Here is a 16,510-nt window from a genome sequence, read left to right on the forward strand (position 1 = left end):
AGAAAATTTTTAAAAACATCAAGAAACCACATCATATAATTGAAAATATTCTGCGATGGAAAATAACAACAAAAAAAACCAAGATCCATTAATTGACAACTTTGCAACGATTTCAATCGATAGACTTTCACTGCTTTAGATTAATACTACATTTTAAATATTTTTATCTAAAAAACTAAAATCCGTCCTTAACTTAAAAATCAGCAAATATTATGCCTTGGAACCCATCAAGCAAGTTTTTAAACAAACAAAAACTTGAATTTTAACCTTATTCTACTCTGAATATCAATTTCAATCAACAAATTTCAAATTAACAAAAATTTTACTTTTATTTTGTGAAAAAAGAGAAACTTAAACATACAAATGAAGTTGAAGAAAAAATTACTTCAGCCCGTAAAACAATAAAAAATGCGCTCACGTCATTTTTTTCGATAAGGAATGCTAATTTTTTTAAACAGTTTTTTTTATTAATTAAAATAAAGGACCAGGCAACTACACTTTAAATCCTTTAAAACCATTTTAATTTTTTTTCTAATGTTTTCAATTGAAAAAAATGAAGAAGATGAAAATTCTAAGTTTTTTGAAAAAAAAAAATCCTAACGCCATACCAACTGAGTAGGCAACTTCTTTAAATTTAATATATTCTCAATGATGTCATTCACACTAAATGCACACAAACATAAAAAGAAACACCTCACAACATATACCACACTCGCGTTAATATTTGTCAATTCACTTAATAACATGTCTAGATCGTATTTATTATTTTATAAAAAAAAAAGTTTAAAAGAAGGTGTATAAGTGACTATTATCAATGAATTCATAAAATATTAATGAACATACACAGAGAGACGACTCGATTCAATGCATCTACTCTCGTAGGTGTAAGAAGATGGAGATAAAGAAGAAAAGGCAGTTGACTGGAATCTTGTGTATTTGTGCGTTTTATGATGTAATTCCACAGAATTTGTGTCACCTGTGACCCAAAATGTATATTGAAAAATTACCTCTATTTAGCAACGACTCGTTTATGTTTGATTTGAGCAAAAACTGCATCGCGAGGAAATCGAAGGTGAAACTTTTTCACACTTTCCACATAAATAACAAAACAAACACAAAAGCGGTAGTTGCAATGCATGACTTACCACATTGAAATAATAAATAAAATTTGGAAGCATCGAAATTTCATTCATTCATTAAAAACATTCCGCCATAAAAAGTGCAAGTGCATTTCCCGTCGTTTTTTGTAAATTGTTGCCTCAAACGTTTTTGCTTGTACGACGATCATAAACGCAAAACAACTTTTTTTTTCCTGTGGTACAACTTGTGTGACCTACAGTTTTTTGCTCTTTTTATGAACGTGCTTGAAAATACAGCAAATTTCGTACCATGGACACGACACGAATGCGGTGCTATGACGTTAAATCGATTATTACAACAGACGAAATGGCCTTGCTATTGAAAATTATGTCAGAGGCAGGATTTTAAAACTAAAAATTTTTCTGTATAAGATTTTTTTTTTATTAATTCATTTGAAAAATTTTTTTGTGGGTAACAAATTAAACCTACCAATAGAATAGAAATCTCCTCATTTTAAAAATATTTCTCAATATATATATTAATTTTTTTAATCAATAATAATAAAATCTAGTAATAAACTTCAAAAATACTTCAAGTGATAAATATATATGATGTATGTGATAAGAGGACAAAAATTAAACGAATCTTCATAATATTTACGAATATTTTGGCTAGAAAATGCTAAAAAGTTAAGAATTTCATTCCGCTTAACATTTAACTATAAATTACGAGTTGGAAGTGACGGAATTTATTCGCATTTACTCTTTGTGGTGCCCATTATTTGATTTGTCTGATGGATTAAGTACAGTGCGCTGACAAATACTGCATTCGCTCTGAAATAGAAAAAAATAATTTTATTAAAATTTAATAATTTTTAATTTATTTTTTTTAGATTTAATTTTTTTTAAATTATTTTCATTTAATTTAATTTTTTTAATTAATTAATTTTAATTTTAATAAATTATTTTTTTTTTATTTTGAAAAAAAAAATAAATTATTTTTTTTAAATTTTTTTTTTTGAAATTTATTTTTATTTTAATTTTTATTTATTTATTTTATTTTGGAAATTTTTTTTTTTTTTTTTTTTTTTTTTTTTTTTTGAAAAATATAATTAAATATTAATAATAATATTAAATTATTTTTTAAGGGATAATTTATTTATATTTATTTTGGAAAATTTAAAACAAAAATTTTTTTAATTAAAATTTATTATTTGATTTGATTTTTTAATTTTTTAAAAAAATTGAAATTATTTTTAATTGAAATTAAATTGAATTTTAGTTGAAAAAATATATTATTTTAGAAAATTTAATTATATTCATTTAAAAATTAAATAAAATTATGTTTAAAAAAAATTAATTAAAATTAAAATTCAATTAAAATTTCGAAAAAAAAATAAAAATTTAATTAAATAAATTGAAATTTTTAGTAACTTACTGTCCTTCTTTGAAATATTCCTTGAGTGTCGTGCTAAATTTCTTGGAATATTTGACAAACTCTTTTTTGCGCTGCTCAACTGCTTGTTTCCCAGACGACCCTGGGATAAATCCAACCACTTCGTTAACTGCATCCAATAATTTCTTAATGGCACTTGCAATTTCTCTGCAAAAAATTAATTTTTTGTATAAATTTTGATCAAAATTTATCAAAATTTCTTACTTTATTGTCTCCAAAAAGGTCTTTCTGTCGGTAATTTCATCGGGAATGCGACTCAAGATGCGTTTGAGTGCTGCCGATTTCTTATTAAGCTCCTGGAATGCATCTTCTGATCGGTTTAAACGGTACTCGATCACTAAAAATGAAAAAATAAATTTAAAAAAAATCATAAAAATGTAATTTTTCGGACTCACAATCAGTCTCCGATACTGAACCCTGTAAACGTAACAAAGCCTCATTGATGTTGACGTTATTTAGCTCGGTTTTCCGAATGATTCCCATAACAAGGTCATGCGCTACGCCTGGTTGACTCTGTTCTGCCTTCAGCAAAGCAGCTCGCAATGTTTGCGACGCAACAACATCGTGTCGTTCGAGCTGCAAAAAAAAAAAGCAAAAGAGATGCGAGTGAAATGAGAGGAAAATCCGGAAAAACCCGTCGTGCAACAAACGAAAAAAAGTGTCAACAACACCATTAACGCTGTGTGTTTACCTGTGTGAGAATTGGTCGTATGATTGCTGGCCAAGTTAGCGAATTTATTATAACGGAATTTTCGCCCATAGTCATTGCTTTGTCGCTGATTTGTGGCGGATTACTCGTTGAAGAAGCACTCGGATTGTATTATCTACGCAAAATTTGGTGGTTTTGGTCTCGCATTCACTACGGATTTTACGAAAATTGGCAAATTTTTATTTACTTCCTTCACACAACTTTCCCTTAAAATGAACTCGGAAATGAACTCGGGAATGAACAAGTCCAGCGCACATTTAGAAATTTGTGCCGCCTGTGTCTCGGGGCTGTCACAAATTTGCAATTGTGAAATGGGCTGTGTTCTGTGATTGGTCGATTCATTTAAAAATTAACCAATGAGAGAGTTTTCGATTTACGTCGATCGGATTTAACTCGATCGGAGTGAACGATCGGAATTTTTCCATTCCGATTGATCGGAACCGAGAGACGAATGAAAGTGATACTGTTATATGACTGTTATAACATTATCACTTTTATTCATCTCAATTTAATAGAGTAACCAGAAGTCTAGAAAAAAATTTAAAAAATTATTTTAATTCTTAGAGCTTTTCATTATTTTAAATTTTTTTTGAAAAATAAAAAGCTTCAAAATTTAAAAATAATTAATTTTTTTCTTATTTTTTTAGAAAATCTTCTGTATGAAATTTTTTTAAAAATTTAAATTTTATTGCATGTTTTCAAAAATATATCAAAATATTAACAATTCAAAGTTTCAAATGAAAAATTTCGTAAAAAATGTTGAATATTCTAAAAAAAATTTTTTATCACTCATATAATTTTTCAAATTGATGTAAGAAACTATTGGAAAATTGTTCGAAATTGAACTATTTTTTAACTACTCGATACTTTAAAGATTTAAAAATATTGACCTGTTCTTGAGTTTAAAATTTTTAATTTTTTTCAGCTATTTTTTCATATTTTGTTTCATTTTTTCACAATTCCTCACAATGAAGTGTTGAAATTTACTTAAATTGGAATTGTTGGAAATTCTAAAAAGTGAGCGACTTAATAAAATATATTTTTTAGAATTCTGGTATCGACCCAATATCGTCATAAATGGTTTAAAAGTGCCAGCAAACTAAAAATAACTGAAAATTTAAACAATATTCGTTTGACATCTCCTGTCAAAATTCCAAAAAATCGTCTTGGAATTTCCAACAATTGTTGAAACAAAATTCCATACAAACTTTTCAACAATTTTAATTCAAATTCGAATTTCAACAGTTTCAACACTCATTGTGAAGACTCCAAATATTTTATTTAAATATTTTCATATTTAATTCCGTTTTTTAAAGAGCAAAATTAAACCCAAAAAAGTTAAAAATGCAATATTCAAAAAAAAAAAATCCCGAAAAGAATGCGATTTATTTAATAAATATCTTACACGCTTTATTTGGAAAATTTTCTTAATTTTCTACAAATCATTCGATTAACATGACACATTACAAAAAGCTTCGATTAGAAATTAGAAGCAAAATTTGAGTTTTATTGGATTTATCTTTATGGATCTTTTATCTTTTTTCAAACTGTCCAAAAATTTCGAGATATTTGAAGATTTAAAGAATATTAAATCAAAATCAGTAAGTTTTAAGGCCTGAAATAAAATTAGACCTAAATTTTTTACCGAAAAATTTATGAGGTTTTATCAAAAAATTGTTTTTATTTTTTTAAATTTAGCTTTAAGTTCAAAAAAAATATCAAAATTTTTAAAATTTTAAATTTTCTCATTTTTTTAAATACTTTGGGTCAATGACTAGTGCTTGATAAAATTTGGAACTTTTTTCCCAAAATCTTCATCGAAAGCCTTAATTAAAAATTTAACTAACTTTTTAGAGTTAAATTTTTAAAATTTCTCAAGTATGTGTCCCCAGTCGAGTGTAACAATATCTGGTCAGCTTACTCGAAATTTGAGCGGGAAAAGCCACTTTACACGGCAAACCACCGAAAGTGAGACGTAATTCCAGTTTTAAAGCATTTTTGACGATAATTTCCCGTAAATTCAGTCATTTTGTTGTTATAATTTGTTAGAAAACCCTTCGACAGTTCCAAAAAGTGTAAAAATGGTAGGAAAAGCCCAGAAAATGTATGTTTTTAAGCGAGGTAAGTAGATGCGATGCACTTCACTGCCTTCTGGAAACAAAGAAATCTAATTAGAATTTTCATTTTTCCTCCCGATAATTAGATGGACGAAAGGAGCCTGTTCACTTCGACAAAATCACGTCGCGAATCCAGAAGCTCTGCTATGGGCTCAATATGGAATTTGTTGATCCGGTAAGTTTTCTTCCATCTTTTTGATCTTTTTTCAATCAATTTCAATAAAAATGTGATTTCTACCTGTTCTCGCAAAAAAGAAAGAAAAAAAAGTATGAATAGTCCAAAATTCTATTGAATTCGTGATTTATTTGTAAATGTTGCACAATTTTTACGAACAATAGACAAGTACCTTACGTACAAGTCGTAGATACGATAAAAAAAAACCTGAACATCTGTCCGACGTTTTGTGCTTTGTCGTCGTAGAATTATTGCGAAATTCCGAAGAAAAAGACGTTAAAAAATTTTCGTCTTCCATTTAAGGTTGCAATTACACTGAAGGTGATCAACGGCTTGTACAGCGGCGTGACGACGCAAGAGTTGGACAATTTAGCTGCAGAAACTGCTGCCACGATGACCACGGATCATGCGGATTACGCGATTTTGGCTGCCAGATTGGCGGTTTCCAATTTGCATAAGGAGACGAAAAAAAGTTTTTCTGGTAATTATTTTTTTTTTTATTTTTATTTGGTTAATTATTTTTTGACAAAATTGAGTTAAAAATGAAAAGAAAAAGATAAAAAGTCATTTTTTTCAGAAAAATTGAAAAAAAAATTAAATTTGTTAGAAAATGTATTTTTTTTGCAAATTTCTGAGCAAATTTTGACTCCAAATCCACAAAAAAATATTTTTTAAAGCTTTTGAGTTTTATAATCGATTAATAATTACAAATGAAATAAATTTAAAAAAAGTTATATGGAAATTGCTCAAAACTGGTTTTTAACGTTTCTAATAATTTTTAAAAGCCTACAATAAATATGCTAAAAATGAAAAAAATTTTTCTGTACATTTTGTTAACAAAAATTTTTCTTATTTTTTCAAATAGCAAATTTTCAGAAAAATATAGTTCAAAGCTCAATATATATATTTTTTTTTAATTTTGAAAAGTATTTTATTTTTCTCAGAAAAATATTTATTCCTTTTTTTATTTAATATTTATTTTTTTTTTTTCTTAAACTTAATGTTCAAAAATGCATCTTTTGAAATATAATTTTTTACCTTTTACCCTCTAAATCGAATTTTTATTCATTTTTTCGCCTTTAATAATAAATAGACAATTTTTTTTTTAATTTTTTATAGCTTAAAAGCATTAAAGATCTTAAAAACTTCGTTTATTTATTTGTTTTATTTATTTTTATTTTTTTTGAAAAACTAATATTTAATAAAATTTAATTTTAATAATTTTTTTTAATCTAAATTTTCTTTTTCTCTAAAAAAAAAATTTTTTTAAATAAATAATTATTTTTTAATTTAAATGCATTTTAAAATTTTAATTTAATTCATAAAACTACATTTACAATTAATTATTAATTTTAAAAAATAATTAAATATTTATTTAATTAATATTTTTTTTTTAAATTTTTAACTTTTTTTATTTATTTATTTTTATTTATTTTCATTGTTTTCAATTTATTTAAATATTTGAATGAAACTTAAATATTAAATATTTTGTCAAAAACTTTAATTTTTTTTATAAAAAAAATGAATTAAATTTTATATTTTTCTTTTCTCAATAGAAACCATGGATGACTTGTACAACATCACGAACGAGCATTTGAAGAAAAAATCCCCCATGATTTCCGATTTCCATCACAAAATCATCATGGAAAATGCCGATCGCTTAAATTCCTCCATCATCTACGACCGCGACTTTGGCTACAACTATTTCGGCTTCAAAACCCTGGAACGTTCCTACTTGCTCAAAATCAAGGGAAAAGTCGTTGAACGTCCGCAACACATGTTGATGCGTGTCGCTGTCGGCATCCACGGCGAAGATATCGACGCGGCAATCGAAACTTACAATCTCCTGTCTGAACGTTATTTCACGCATGCCTCGCCGACTTTATTTGCCGCCGCAACGCCTCGTCCCCAGTTGTCGTCTTGTTTCTTGCTTACGATGACCGACGACAGTATCGAAGGCATTTACGACACCTTGAAGCGATGCGCCTTGATTAGCAAGTCAGCTGGCGGAATTGGGGTGAATGTTCATTGCATTCGCGCAAAGGGAAGTTACATCGCTGGCACGAACGGAATCTCCAATGGACTTGTTCCGTTGTTGCGTGTGTATAATAATACCGCTCGTTATGTCGATCAGGGCGGAAATAAGCGTCCCGGAGCATTTGCGATCTATTTGGAGCCGTGGCACGGCGATATTTTCGAGTTTTTGGACTTGAAGAAGAACACGGGGAAGGAGGAAGTGCGTGCTCGTGACATGTTTTATGCTTTGTGGATCCCGGATTTGTTCATGAAACGCGTGGAAGCCAACGAAAAATGGTCCTTGATGTGCCCGCATGACTGCCCGGGGCTAGAAGACTCGTGGGGTGAGGAATTTGAGAAACTTTACACAGGCTACGAGGCTCAAGGACGATTTATTCGGCAAGTTGATGCCCAACAATTGTGGTTTGCGATAATTGAGTCCCAAGTCGAGACCGGAGTCCCTTATATGTTGTACAAAGATGCCTGCAATCGAAAAAGTAACCAACAAAATATCGGAACAATCAAATGCAGCAACTTGTGTACGGAAATTGTCGAATATTCATCAAAAGACGAAGTTGCCGTTTGCAATTTGGCTTCGGTTGCATTGAATATGTTCGTGAAAGGCGACAAAACGTACGATTTTGCCAAATTGAAGGAAGTTGTGAAGATTGTCACGAAAAATTTGAACAAAATTATCGACGTCAACTACTATCCGATCCCCGAAGCGAAGGTTTCCAACATGCGCCATCGTCCCATCGGCATCGGAGTTCAAGGTCTCGCCGATGCCTTCATCCTAATGCGTTTCCCATTCGAATCTGAAGAAGCTAAACTCTTGAATCAGCAGATTTTTGAGACAATTTACTACGGAGCTCTTGAAGCATCATGTGAATTGGCGGAAAAATTCGGTCCTTACGAAACTTACGAAGGAAGTCCCGTGCAAAAGGGAATTTTGCAATACGAAATGTGGAACAAGACACCCACAAATTTGTGGAATTGGGACGAATTAAAGGCAAAAATCGCCCAACATGGTGTCCGTAACTCGTTATTGGTGGCTCCCATGCCAACTGCATCCACGGCTCAAATCATGGGCAACAACGAAAGTTTCGAGCCATACACTTCCAACGTCTACAATCGACGTGTCTTGTCCGGCGAATTCCAAGTTGTCAATCATCACTTGCTGAAAGACCTCACGGAACTCGATTTGTGGGACGATGACATGAAAAATCTCATCATCGCTCACAATGGCAGCATCCAAAATATCGAAAAAATCCCTCAACACATCCGGGATTTGTATAAAACTGTGTGGGAAATTTCGCAAAAGACCTTAATTCAAATGGCGGCAGATCGTGGAGCTTTTATCGATCAAAGTCAATCGTTCAATATTCACATTGCGGAGCCAAATTACGGAAAATTGACGTCGATGCATTTCTACGGATGGAAATTGGGACTTAAAACGGGAATGTATTACCTCCGTACGAAGCCGGCTGTTAATGCGATTCAATTTACCGTCGATAAAACGCGTTTGACTGACGCAAATCGCAGCATGAACTCGCCCACGAAGAATGGAAATGGAATTGCGCAATCGACACCGAGTAAGGCGAATGGCAATGCGAGCATGAAAGAGGAGTTGAATGGATCGACAGCGGCAGCAACAAATGGAAATGGAGATTATGCGGAACGTGAGAGACGTATGGCGGAGATGACTTGCTCGTTGGAGAACAAGGACGAGTGTCTCATGTGTGGATCTTAAGCTGGCTTCGATTCGCAATTTTTTTTTTCTTAATTTAGATTTTTTTTTTCGAATGCAAAACAATGATTTTCTTTTAGATTTTTAAGTTTATATACAATAAAAGAGATCTCTTTCTTATCAAAAAAAAATTAAATAAAATAAAATAAAGTAAATCAAAAATTCTTCAATTGTAAAGTTTCTGAAGGAAGTTAAATGAAGGAAGTATATCAAGCAGTATAAAAAAGTAAAATTTTCAATAAAATCTATTAAAATATGCCATATTTTTATGCATTAATATGGAAATTAAGAGATTTTTATTTACAAAATTGAACACTTTTCACCAAAAATTTAAAAATATTATTTTGACTTTAAGAAAATATTGACTTTTAAATTAATTTTAATGAAAGTTTTGACATTTTTTATTTTTTTTTTTTTGTTCGAAATTGGTTTAAAATGTCCTAAAAATTAAATAATTTCTTACTTCAACAGATCCTCTGGCGAGAAATTCAATTTTAAAAAATATTTAAAAATATTTTAGATGTTAGGAGAAAAACTTTTCAAGTTAGTAATTTTTCAAAACGAGTTTAACCTCAGTTTTAAAGCGTTTTTTTATTTTTTTAAATTTTTTTTATATTTTTTTTATTTATTTTTTTATTTATTTATCTATTTTTTTATTTATTTATTTTTTTTTTATTTAATATTTTTAATTTTATTTTATTTTAATTTTTAATTCAATTTTTTTTTGAAGAAAAATTTTTTACGCTCATTTTTTACGAAAAAAATTTTCAATTATTTTTGGCTTTTTTCAATATTTTTTTTATTTAAATTTTCGAAAATTTTTATATTTTTTTGTATTAAAAAAATAAAACTGTAAAATAAATATTTTTAATTAAGCAAGTTTTAAGTAATAAATTTATTAAGATATTTTTATGCCAGATGTCATTAATTTTAATATAATCTGCTAAAAATTAAAGTTTTGTACTATTTAAAAAATTAAAAAAAAAAAAAAAAAATTTAATTTTTTAAATGTTTTTTTTTTAATTTTATCAAAAATTTATTCTCAGTCAAAAAATTTAAAAAAAAATAAAAAAAAAAATAATGACCTAATTATGACGCAAAAATCATGATCTAGGCCAACATATGATCGGAAGCTCAAAATTATATAAAAAAAAGACACGATTACCCTTAATTACCTACGAACCATACACCGTCGAATTTCTCTCGGAAATCTTCTGAAACTCTGATTAATTAGATAAGATTAAGACTCACTCAGCTGTATCTATTCATCTCACATGTAATTTAATCCAGACTCTCTCGCTTGAAACCGCACTAATTAGTCTTGAGCGGGCGTTCTGTGCATCAACTTTGTTTTTTTTTTATCGTTTTTATCAAATTTTTATCTTTAGAAAAAAATATTTTTTGTGATTTTTTCTTAAACTGTGCCTAAAACAGTGAGAAGGTCATGTCTGAAAATGACGAAAAATCGCGAATTTTGCTTAAATCTGGATTACGCAACGTGAGAGAAAGAAAAGTGCCGAACAGGTCACTGAAATTTCTGAAGGATTTTGTGCATACTTTGGTAGAAAATATTTGATGAAAATTAAGTTTCTTGTTTATTTTGTGAGATTTTTTTGTTCAGATTGAGATGTCATGGCTTAAGACGATGTTTATCTTTGTTTCCGCATACTTTGCGAGTGTAGGTATACTATTATTTAGATTTGAAGATAAAAAGTGATTTTATAAAAAAAAAAATAAAAATTTAAAAATGCACAGAAAATTATCAAGTATTTGTAAATAAATTTATTTAAAAAAATATAATAAAACAATAATAAATATGAATTAAATATAAAAATAAAATATTATATTAAAAAAATAAAAATCAAAAATTAATATTAAAATATATAAATTATTTAATTTTATTCTTTATTTATTTAAATTTGATACAAGAAAAAAATTAAAAGTATTCTTAAATTAATTAATAATTTTTTATTAAAAATTATTCAAAAATGCCTAAAAATTGAGAAGGTACGTGTAATATCCAATATTTTTTTATTTAAATTACTTCTCGTTTAATTTTTATAAAATTAAAATTTAATTACGAATTGGGCTATTTTTAATTATTATTAAAAAAAATATTATTTTTAATTTTCGGGAAAACTGGCGATTTTCCGTTTTTTAAAGAGCACTTTTCAGAGCCTCAGACCTACCCGGTCATGTTTTGAATTAATAAAAAAATTGAACTTTCTAAATATATTAACTTTTTTTAAATATTTTTTTTATATTTACTTCGGCCAGGCCTGAAATTTTGAAGGATTTTGTAAAAATTTGAAATAAAATATTCCTTTGATGAAAATAATAATTTTTATAATTTTTGATCGAAAAATACACTCTCTTACGCTTTTTTTCGCTTGTGAAACTACACTTTCATGCCAAATTTCAGGTCTCTAACCCTGAAACTTCCATGACTTTTAGCCAAAAAGGACTTTCGGGGCACTCATGAGACCCCTAACTTTGAAGGGCTCTCACGGGCGAACCGTTCGAGCTAAAATTCCGGGAAAAATGGATTTAACCATTTTCGAGGATGGGGAATCGAATGAAATTAGTTAAATTTGAATCTGAGATGGCTTGTGCCGCATCCATTAAAAATTGGTAGTCTGATCGCAAAATCCCTCTTAAGTACTTGTTAAAAAATTAAAATTTAATTAAGAATTGAGCTATTTTTAATTATTATTTAAAAAAATATTAATTTTAATTTTCTTGATATTGAATTAAAATAAAACTATTAATTTTTAAACATTTTTAAATATTTTTTTTATATTAAGAATTTTTGAAATAAATTGAAAATTTTTTTAATTTTTTTAATTAATAATTTTTTTATTTTAAAAATTTTATAAATAAAAAATATATTTAAAATTTAAAAATATTTAAATTAATTAATTTGCATTTATTTTGTCGAAAAAATTAAAAAATAAAAATTAAATATAAAATACAAAAATTTTTGACATATTTTGGAATTTTTTTTTATTTAAAAAATCATGAAAAATTTAAAATTATTAAAGAAATTTTTTTATTACGCATTGTGCAATTTTTAATTAATATTTGAAAAAATATAAATTCAAATTTTAAAATGTTTCTAAAATTAAATATGTTGAGAATCAACGTTTAACGAGTTTAAATAAAATTATTATTTAATTTAAATTTAAAAAATTTAATATTAAATTTATTCGCCTTAATAAATAAATTAAATATAAAAAAAAAGATTGGGCCCATACAGCAAACGCTTTTGCAAAATTTTATGAAAAATTTTCTTTTTCAAAATTTTGCGCAAAAGTTTCACTGAATGGGTTTTTGCGCAAAATTTTGTGCAAAATGTCATAAATCCAATTTGCACAAAATTTTAATTTTTCTTGCAAAAAAATATTTTTAAATTTTTCAATTTTCAAAACTAAAAAATTTTTAAAAAATTAAAAAAAAAGCCGTTTTGAGCCAACCGAGTTTTTTTTAATTAACCTAATTTTCATAAATGGGTAAAATTCGAAATGATTTAATAAAAAAAAATAAGAACGGCTTAAACCGAATAAAATTTTTTTTTCAAAATTGGTGAAAAAAATTTTTAAAATGAAATTTTTAATAAAAATTTAAATTTGCAAAAACGGCTAAGCCCGACGAAACCGCTTGCACCAATGCAAAGCTGAGAAAATTTCATGAATAAAAACATGACAAAAAAAATAATTTTAAAAATAATAAAATTATAAAAAAGTATTTTAAAACTTTTTTCATGACATTTTGCGCAAAAAATTTTTTTAAAAAAAAATTAATTTTCATTTTTATAAAAAATAATTTAATAAATAATAAAAATATTTAAAATTAAAAATTAATTAAATTTAAAAAAAGTTCAAAATTAAAAAATATTTATAAAAAAAAAATGAATTGAAAATAATTAAAAAAATAAAATAAAAATTAATTAAAAAATATTAATATCACAAAAATTATAACTTACCTTTATTTAATTTTTCAAAAGTGGACATTTTTCGCTGTTCTCTGGTACTTAATTGCTTGGGCGCACAACGACATGGAATTCGATGAAATTACCGGCGAGCGATTACACGACGGCAGAGAAGCTTGTTTAACTGGCGGCGATACTTTTCACGGAGTTTTCATGTTAAGCATGGAATCGCAAGTCTCAACTGGTTACGGAGAGCATTATCCGAACGAGGAATGTCATGAAGCCAGTAATTTTTCAAAATTTTAAAATAATTTTTCTTATTAAAAAAAATTATTTTTTAGTTTTTCTCTTGATCGTTCAACTCGTAACTGGCGTCCTGCTCGACGGATGCATGGTTGGAATTTTTTACCAAAAAATGATTCGTCCCACGAAAAACACAAAAGCAGCTCGTTTCAGCAAAAATGCCGTAATTTGTCAACGCGACGGTAAATTATGTCTCATTTTTCGTCTCGTCGATCATCGGCAGCATCACGGCATCAAAACCAAAGTAAAAGCATTTATTTTTCGCGAAAAAGTATCTCTCGAAGGCGAATCTTTGGGACAATGTCAGGCACGTTTAAAACTCGTATCGAACGGAAAACTCTTCCTTTTGTGGCCCGAAACCGTTTGTCACTTTATCGATCGAAAAAGCCCACTTTACCATTATTCAGCAAAAAGTCTTCTGAACTCCTCATTCGAAATTTGCGTTTCTCTCACCGGTGACTCACGTAAAACGGGCCAAACGGTTCAAGCAAGAACTTCATATTTGTCTTCGGAAATTCTCTGGGGTCAGCGTTTCACGAATATCATCGACTACGATCACGAATTCGACGAATATGTCGCGGATTACGAGAGATTTGACGAAACGGTGCCCGTTGAAATGCCGCTTTGCAGTGCCAAACGCCTCGATGAGCTGGAAAAAGATATGAATTACACGCGAGAATTGGCGGCATTGCGAAATTTTGAAATAAAAGACAATCAAAAGGACTTTTCGGATGACGAGGAGGACGACGATGACTTGGAAGATTTGGAAGAAACGCGATTCGAGATGAATCGACGCATTACGAGGACCACAAGTGTCGTCCAAAATTACCAAGGAAGTGACGAAACGGTCGATCGATATCATTACAAGACGAAAAGTTTGACGGACATCGAACGAGAACGAATTATCGCAGCGAAGGAAAATTCGCGACGCCTGAGAAAATATCAACCAAGCCTTCAAACGATGGAACTCGATTACGATTAAATTTTTTTTTAATAATAATGAATTTATTTGATTCTCTTTTCACGTTTTTTCTCTGTTTTCTTTTTTTTTTACTGCGTAAATATGCATTCTTATTAACTTTTTCTTCAATAACTAATATAATTATATAAAATACAAAACAAATATTACATACAAAAAAAATGTTGTTAATTTTTAAAAATCAAAAAAGGAAACAATTAGCAATTTTATTTTCTTCTTCTTCATTTTTTTTTTTGTGAAGGTAAAAATTATTTTCAATAAAAAAATAAGCAACATTTGTTTCAACGATTTTTCTTTTTTTTTTTGTCATAAATTTTTTTTAAATATTTTTTTGTGAAAAGTTTAAATAAAAAAAAAATAATTTGTCAAGAGAAATATTTTTACAATGTAATAAATAGTCAAGAACGATAAAAAGACGGATTTATATACGGAGTATCCTCGGGATATTTTTTTTTTGTTATCTGATCTCTTTGTCTAGGTTCGACCTATGCAGAAAATTATAAATCTTTATATTTAGTAGTAAAAGCGTTTCTTTTTTTTTTTTGAAGAGGATTTTTCTTTGTCTTACTTGTTATTTACGTTATCGTTACTTTTTTAAATTTATTATTATCTATTTGAGGTGATGTCGAAAGATTTTGGTATTTTTTCAAGAAAAATTAAAAATATTATTTAAGATTTAAATTAATAAAAATATTTTTTTAAATTTTGTATTTTTTTGATGATTTAAATTTTGAATAAAAAAAATTAATAAAAAAAATTAAAGTTAAACTAATAATTTGTTTATAAATTATTTTTAAATTTTTAATAATAATTTTATATTTTTTAAAAATAATTATTTAATTAAAAATTTATGAAAAAAATAAATATTAAAAATTTATATAAAATTTAAAAAACAATATTTAATTATTTATTAAATAATTATTCTCGAAAATTATATTAAATAAAAATTTTTTGATAGGATTTTTTTTAATTTGAATAATTAATTTTATTTTAATTAAAATTTTTATTTAAAAAAAAAGTAAAAATTTGTTTGAAAAATTTATTTATTTTAATTAGATTGACTTTTAAAAAAATAAAAAATAAATGAAAAAAAATAATTTTTTATCAAAATATATTTTTATAAAAAATTAATCATTTTTAAAATTTAAAAATAAATTAAAAATTATTTTTTTATTAAAATCTATTCTTTAAAAAATTTAAAAATAAATAAAAAATTATTTTTTTTTTTATTAAAATATATTTTTTTATAAAAATTTCATTCAAAAAATACCAAAAAGTTCGTCATTTCTCATTGATCTTTTTTTGTGTGTTTTAATATTATTTCATCATAAAAAACCTAAGAAACTTTATTATTTTTATTTATATTTAACAATCAATTGTTGTTGTTGCTTTTTTTGTTTTTTTTATTTTTTAAATTTAAATCTGTCTAAAAATTTTATCTCTCTTCTTCTGCGACGCGCGTTTATTAACTATATTCTCGAAAAAATCTAATTTAAAGTTTAAAAAGAGATGAAAAATGCGATTTCCAATTAAATTTGTTCGTAACTTCTATTCCTGACTAATTAAAAAGGCTCGTGTCGATTAAATGTGTTTTTTTTGTTAGATATTTTTTTATGTTTGTGTATGTACGTATTTATGTGTTGGAAAAATTGTGACAAGCTCTAAGAATTTTTTTTAAAAGTTTTTTAACAGATTTTTTTTTTATTTTCTAAAAAATTAAAAGAAATTTAATTAAAAATTGTATGAAGAAGAGAAAACATTTAAACTTTTTTATTCTTTTCATTAAAAATATGCAATTTTTTTCTATTATAATAATGATAATAATAATTAATAGTAGCTTTTTTTGTTTGTTTCATCAATCTAGTAGTACAGTAGTAGTCTGTGTGTGTGTGTTTGTTTATGTATTAAATGTGTGTGTTGATTTTTTTGAATTATTTTTCGGGGAAATTTGTTATGTTGCTCACGTATTCAGGGGTAATAATGCTTTTTTAGGATTTTTTT

General features: G+C 26.9%; 3 protein-coding genes across 3 annotated transcripts; 2 read left to right on the forward strand and 1 right to left on the reverse strand.

Moving 5' to 3' along the window:
* Positions 1-1,523: 1,523 nt before the first annotated feature.
* LOC134831000 (programmed cell death protein 10) lies at positions 1,524-3,463 on the reverse strand. Its single transcript, XM_063844626.1, has 5 exons — positions 3,227-3,463; positions 2,931-3,111; positions 2,740-2,872; positions 2,518-2,682; positions 1,524-1,913 (listed from the first exon to the last, which is right to left on the reverse strand). The coding sequence occupies exons 1-5, from the start codon at positions 3,299-3,301 to the stop codon at positions 1,829-1,831; spliced, it is 639 nt and encodes a 212-aa protein (XP_063700696.1). The 5' UTR covers positions 3,302-3,463; the 3' UTR covers positions 1,524-1,828.
* Positions 3,464-5,185: 1,722 nt separating this feature from the next.
* LOC134832628 (ribonucleoside-diphosphate reductase large subunit) lies at positions 5,186-9,464 on the forward strand. The gene is made up of 4 exons (XM_063846719.1): positions 5,186-5,365; positions 5,448-5,536; positions 5,840-6,017; positions 7,093-9,464. Exons 1-4 carry the CDS (start codon positions 5,326-5,328, stop codon positions 9,300-9,302), a joined length of 2,517 nt encoding a protein of 838 aa, XP_063702789.1. The 5' UTR covers positions 5,186-5,325; the 3' UTR covers positions 9,303-9,464.
* Positions 9,465-10,687: 1,223 nt separating this feature from the next.
* On the forward strand, positions 10,688-14,696 carry LOC134831353 (ATP-sensitive inward rectifier potassium channel 1-like). Its single transcript, XM_063845070.1, has 4 exons — positions 10,688-10,860; positions 10,921-10,977; positions 13,303-13,513; positions 13,569-14,696. Exons 1-4 carry the CDS (start codon positions 10,744-10,746, stop codon positions 14,510-14,512), a joined length of 1,329 nt encoding a protein of 442 aa, XP_063701140.1. The 5' UTR covers positions 10,688-10,743; the 3' UTR covers positions 14,513-14,696.
* Positions 14,697-16,510: the final 1,814 nt, after the last annotated feature.

Source organism: Culicoides brevitarsis, chromosome 2, assembly GCF_036172545.1.
Source record: "Culicoides brevitarsis isolate CSIRO-B50_1 chromosome 2, AGI_CSIRO_Cbre_v1, whole genome shotgun sequence".
In the NCBI taxonomy this organism is placed as follows: domain Eukaryota; kingdom Metazoa; phylum Arthropoda; class Insecta; order Diptera; family Ceratopogonidae; genus Culicoides; species Culicoides brevitarsis.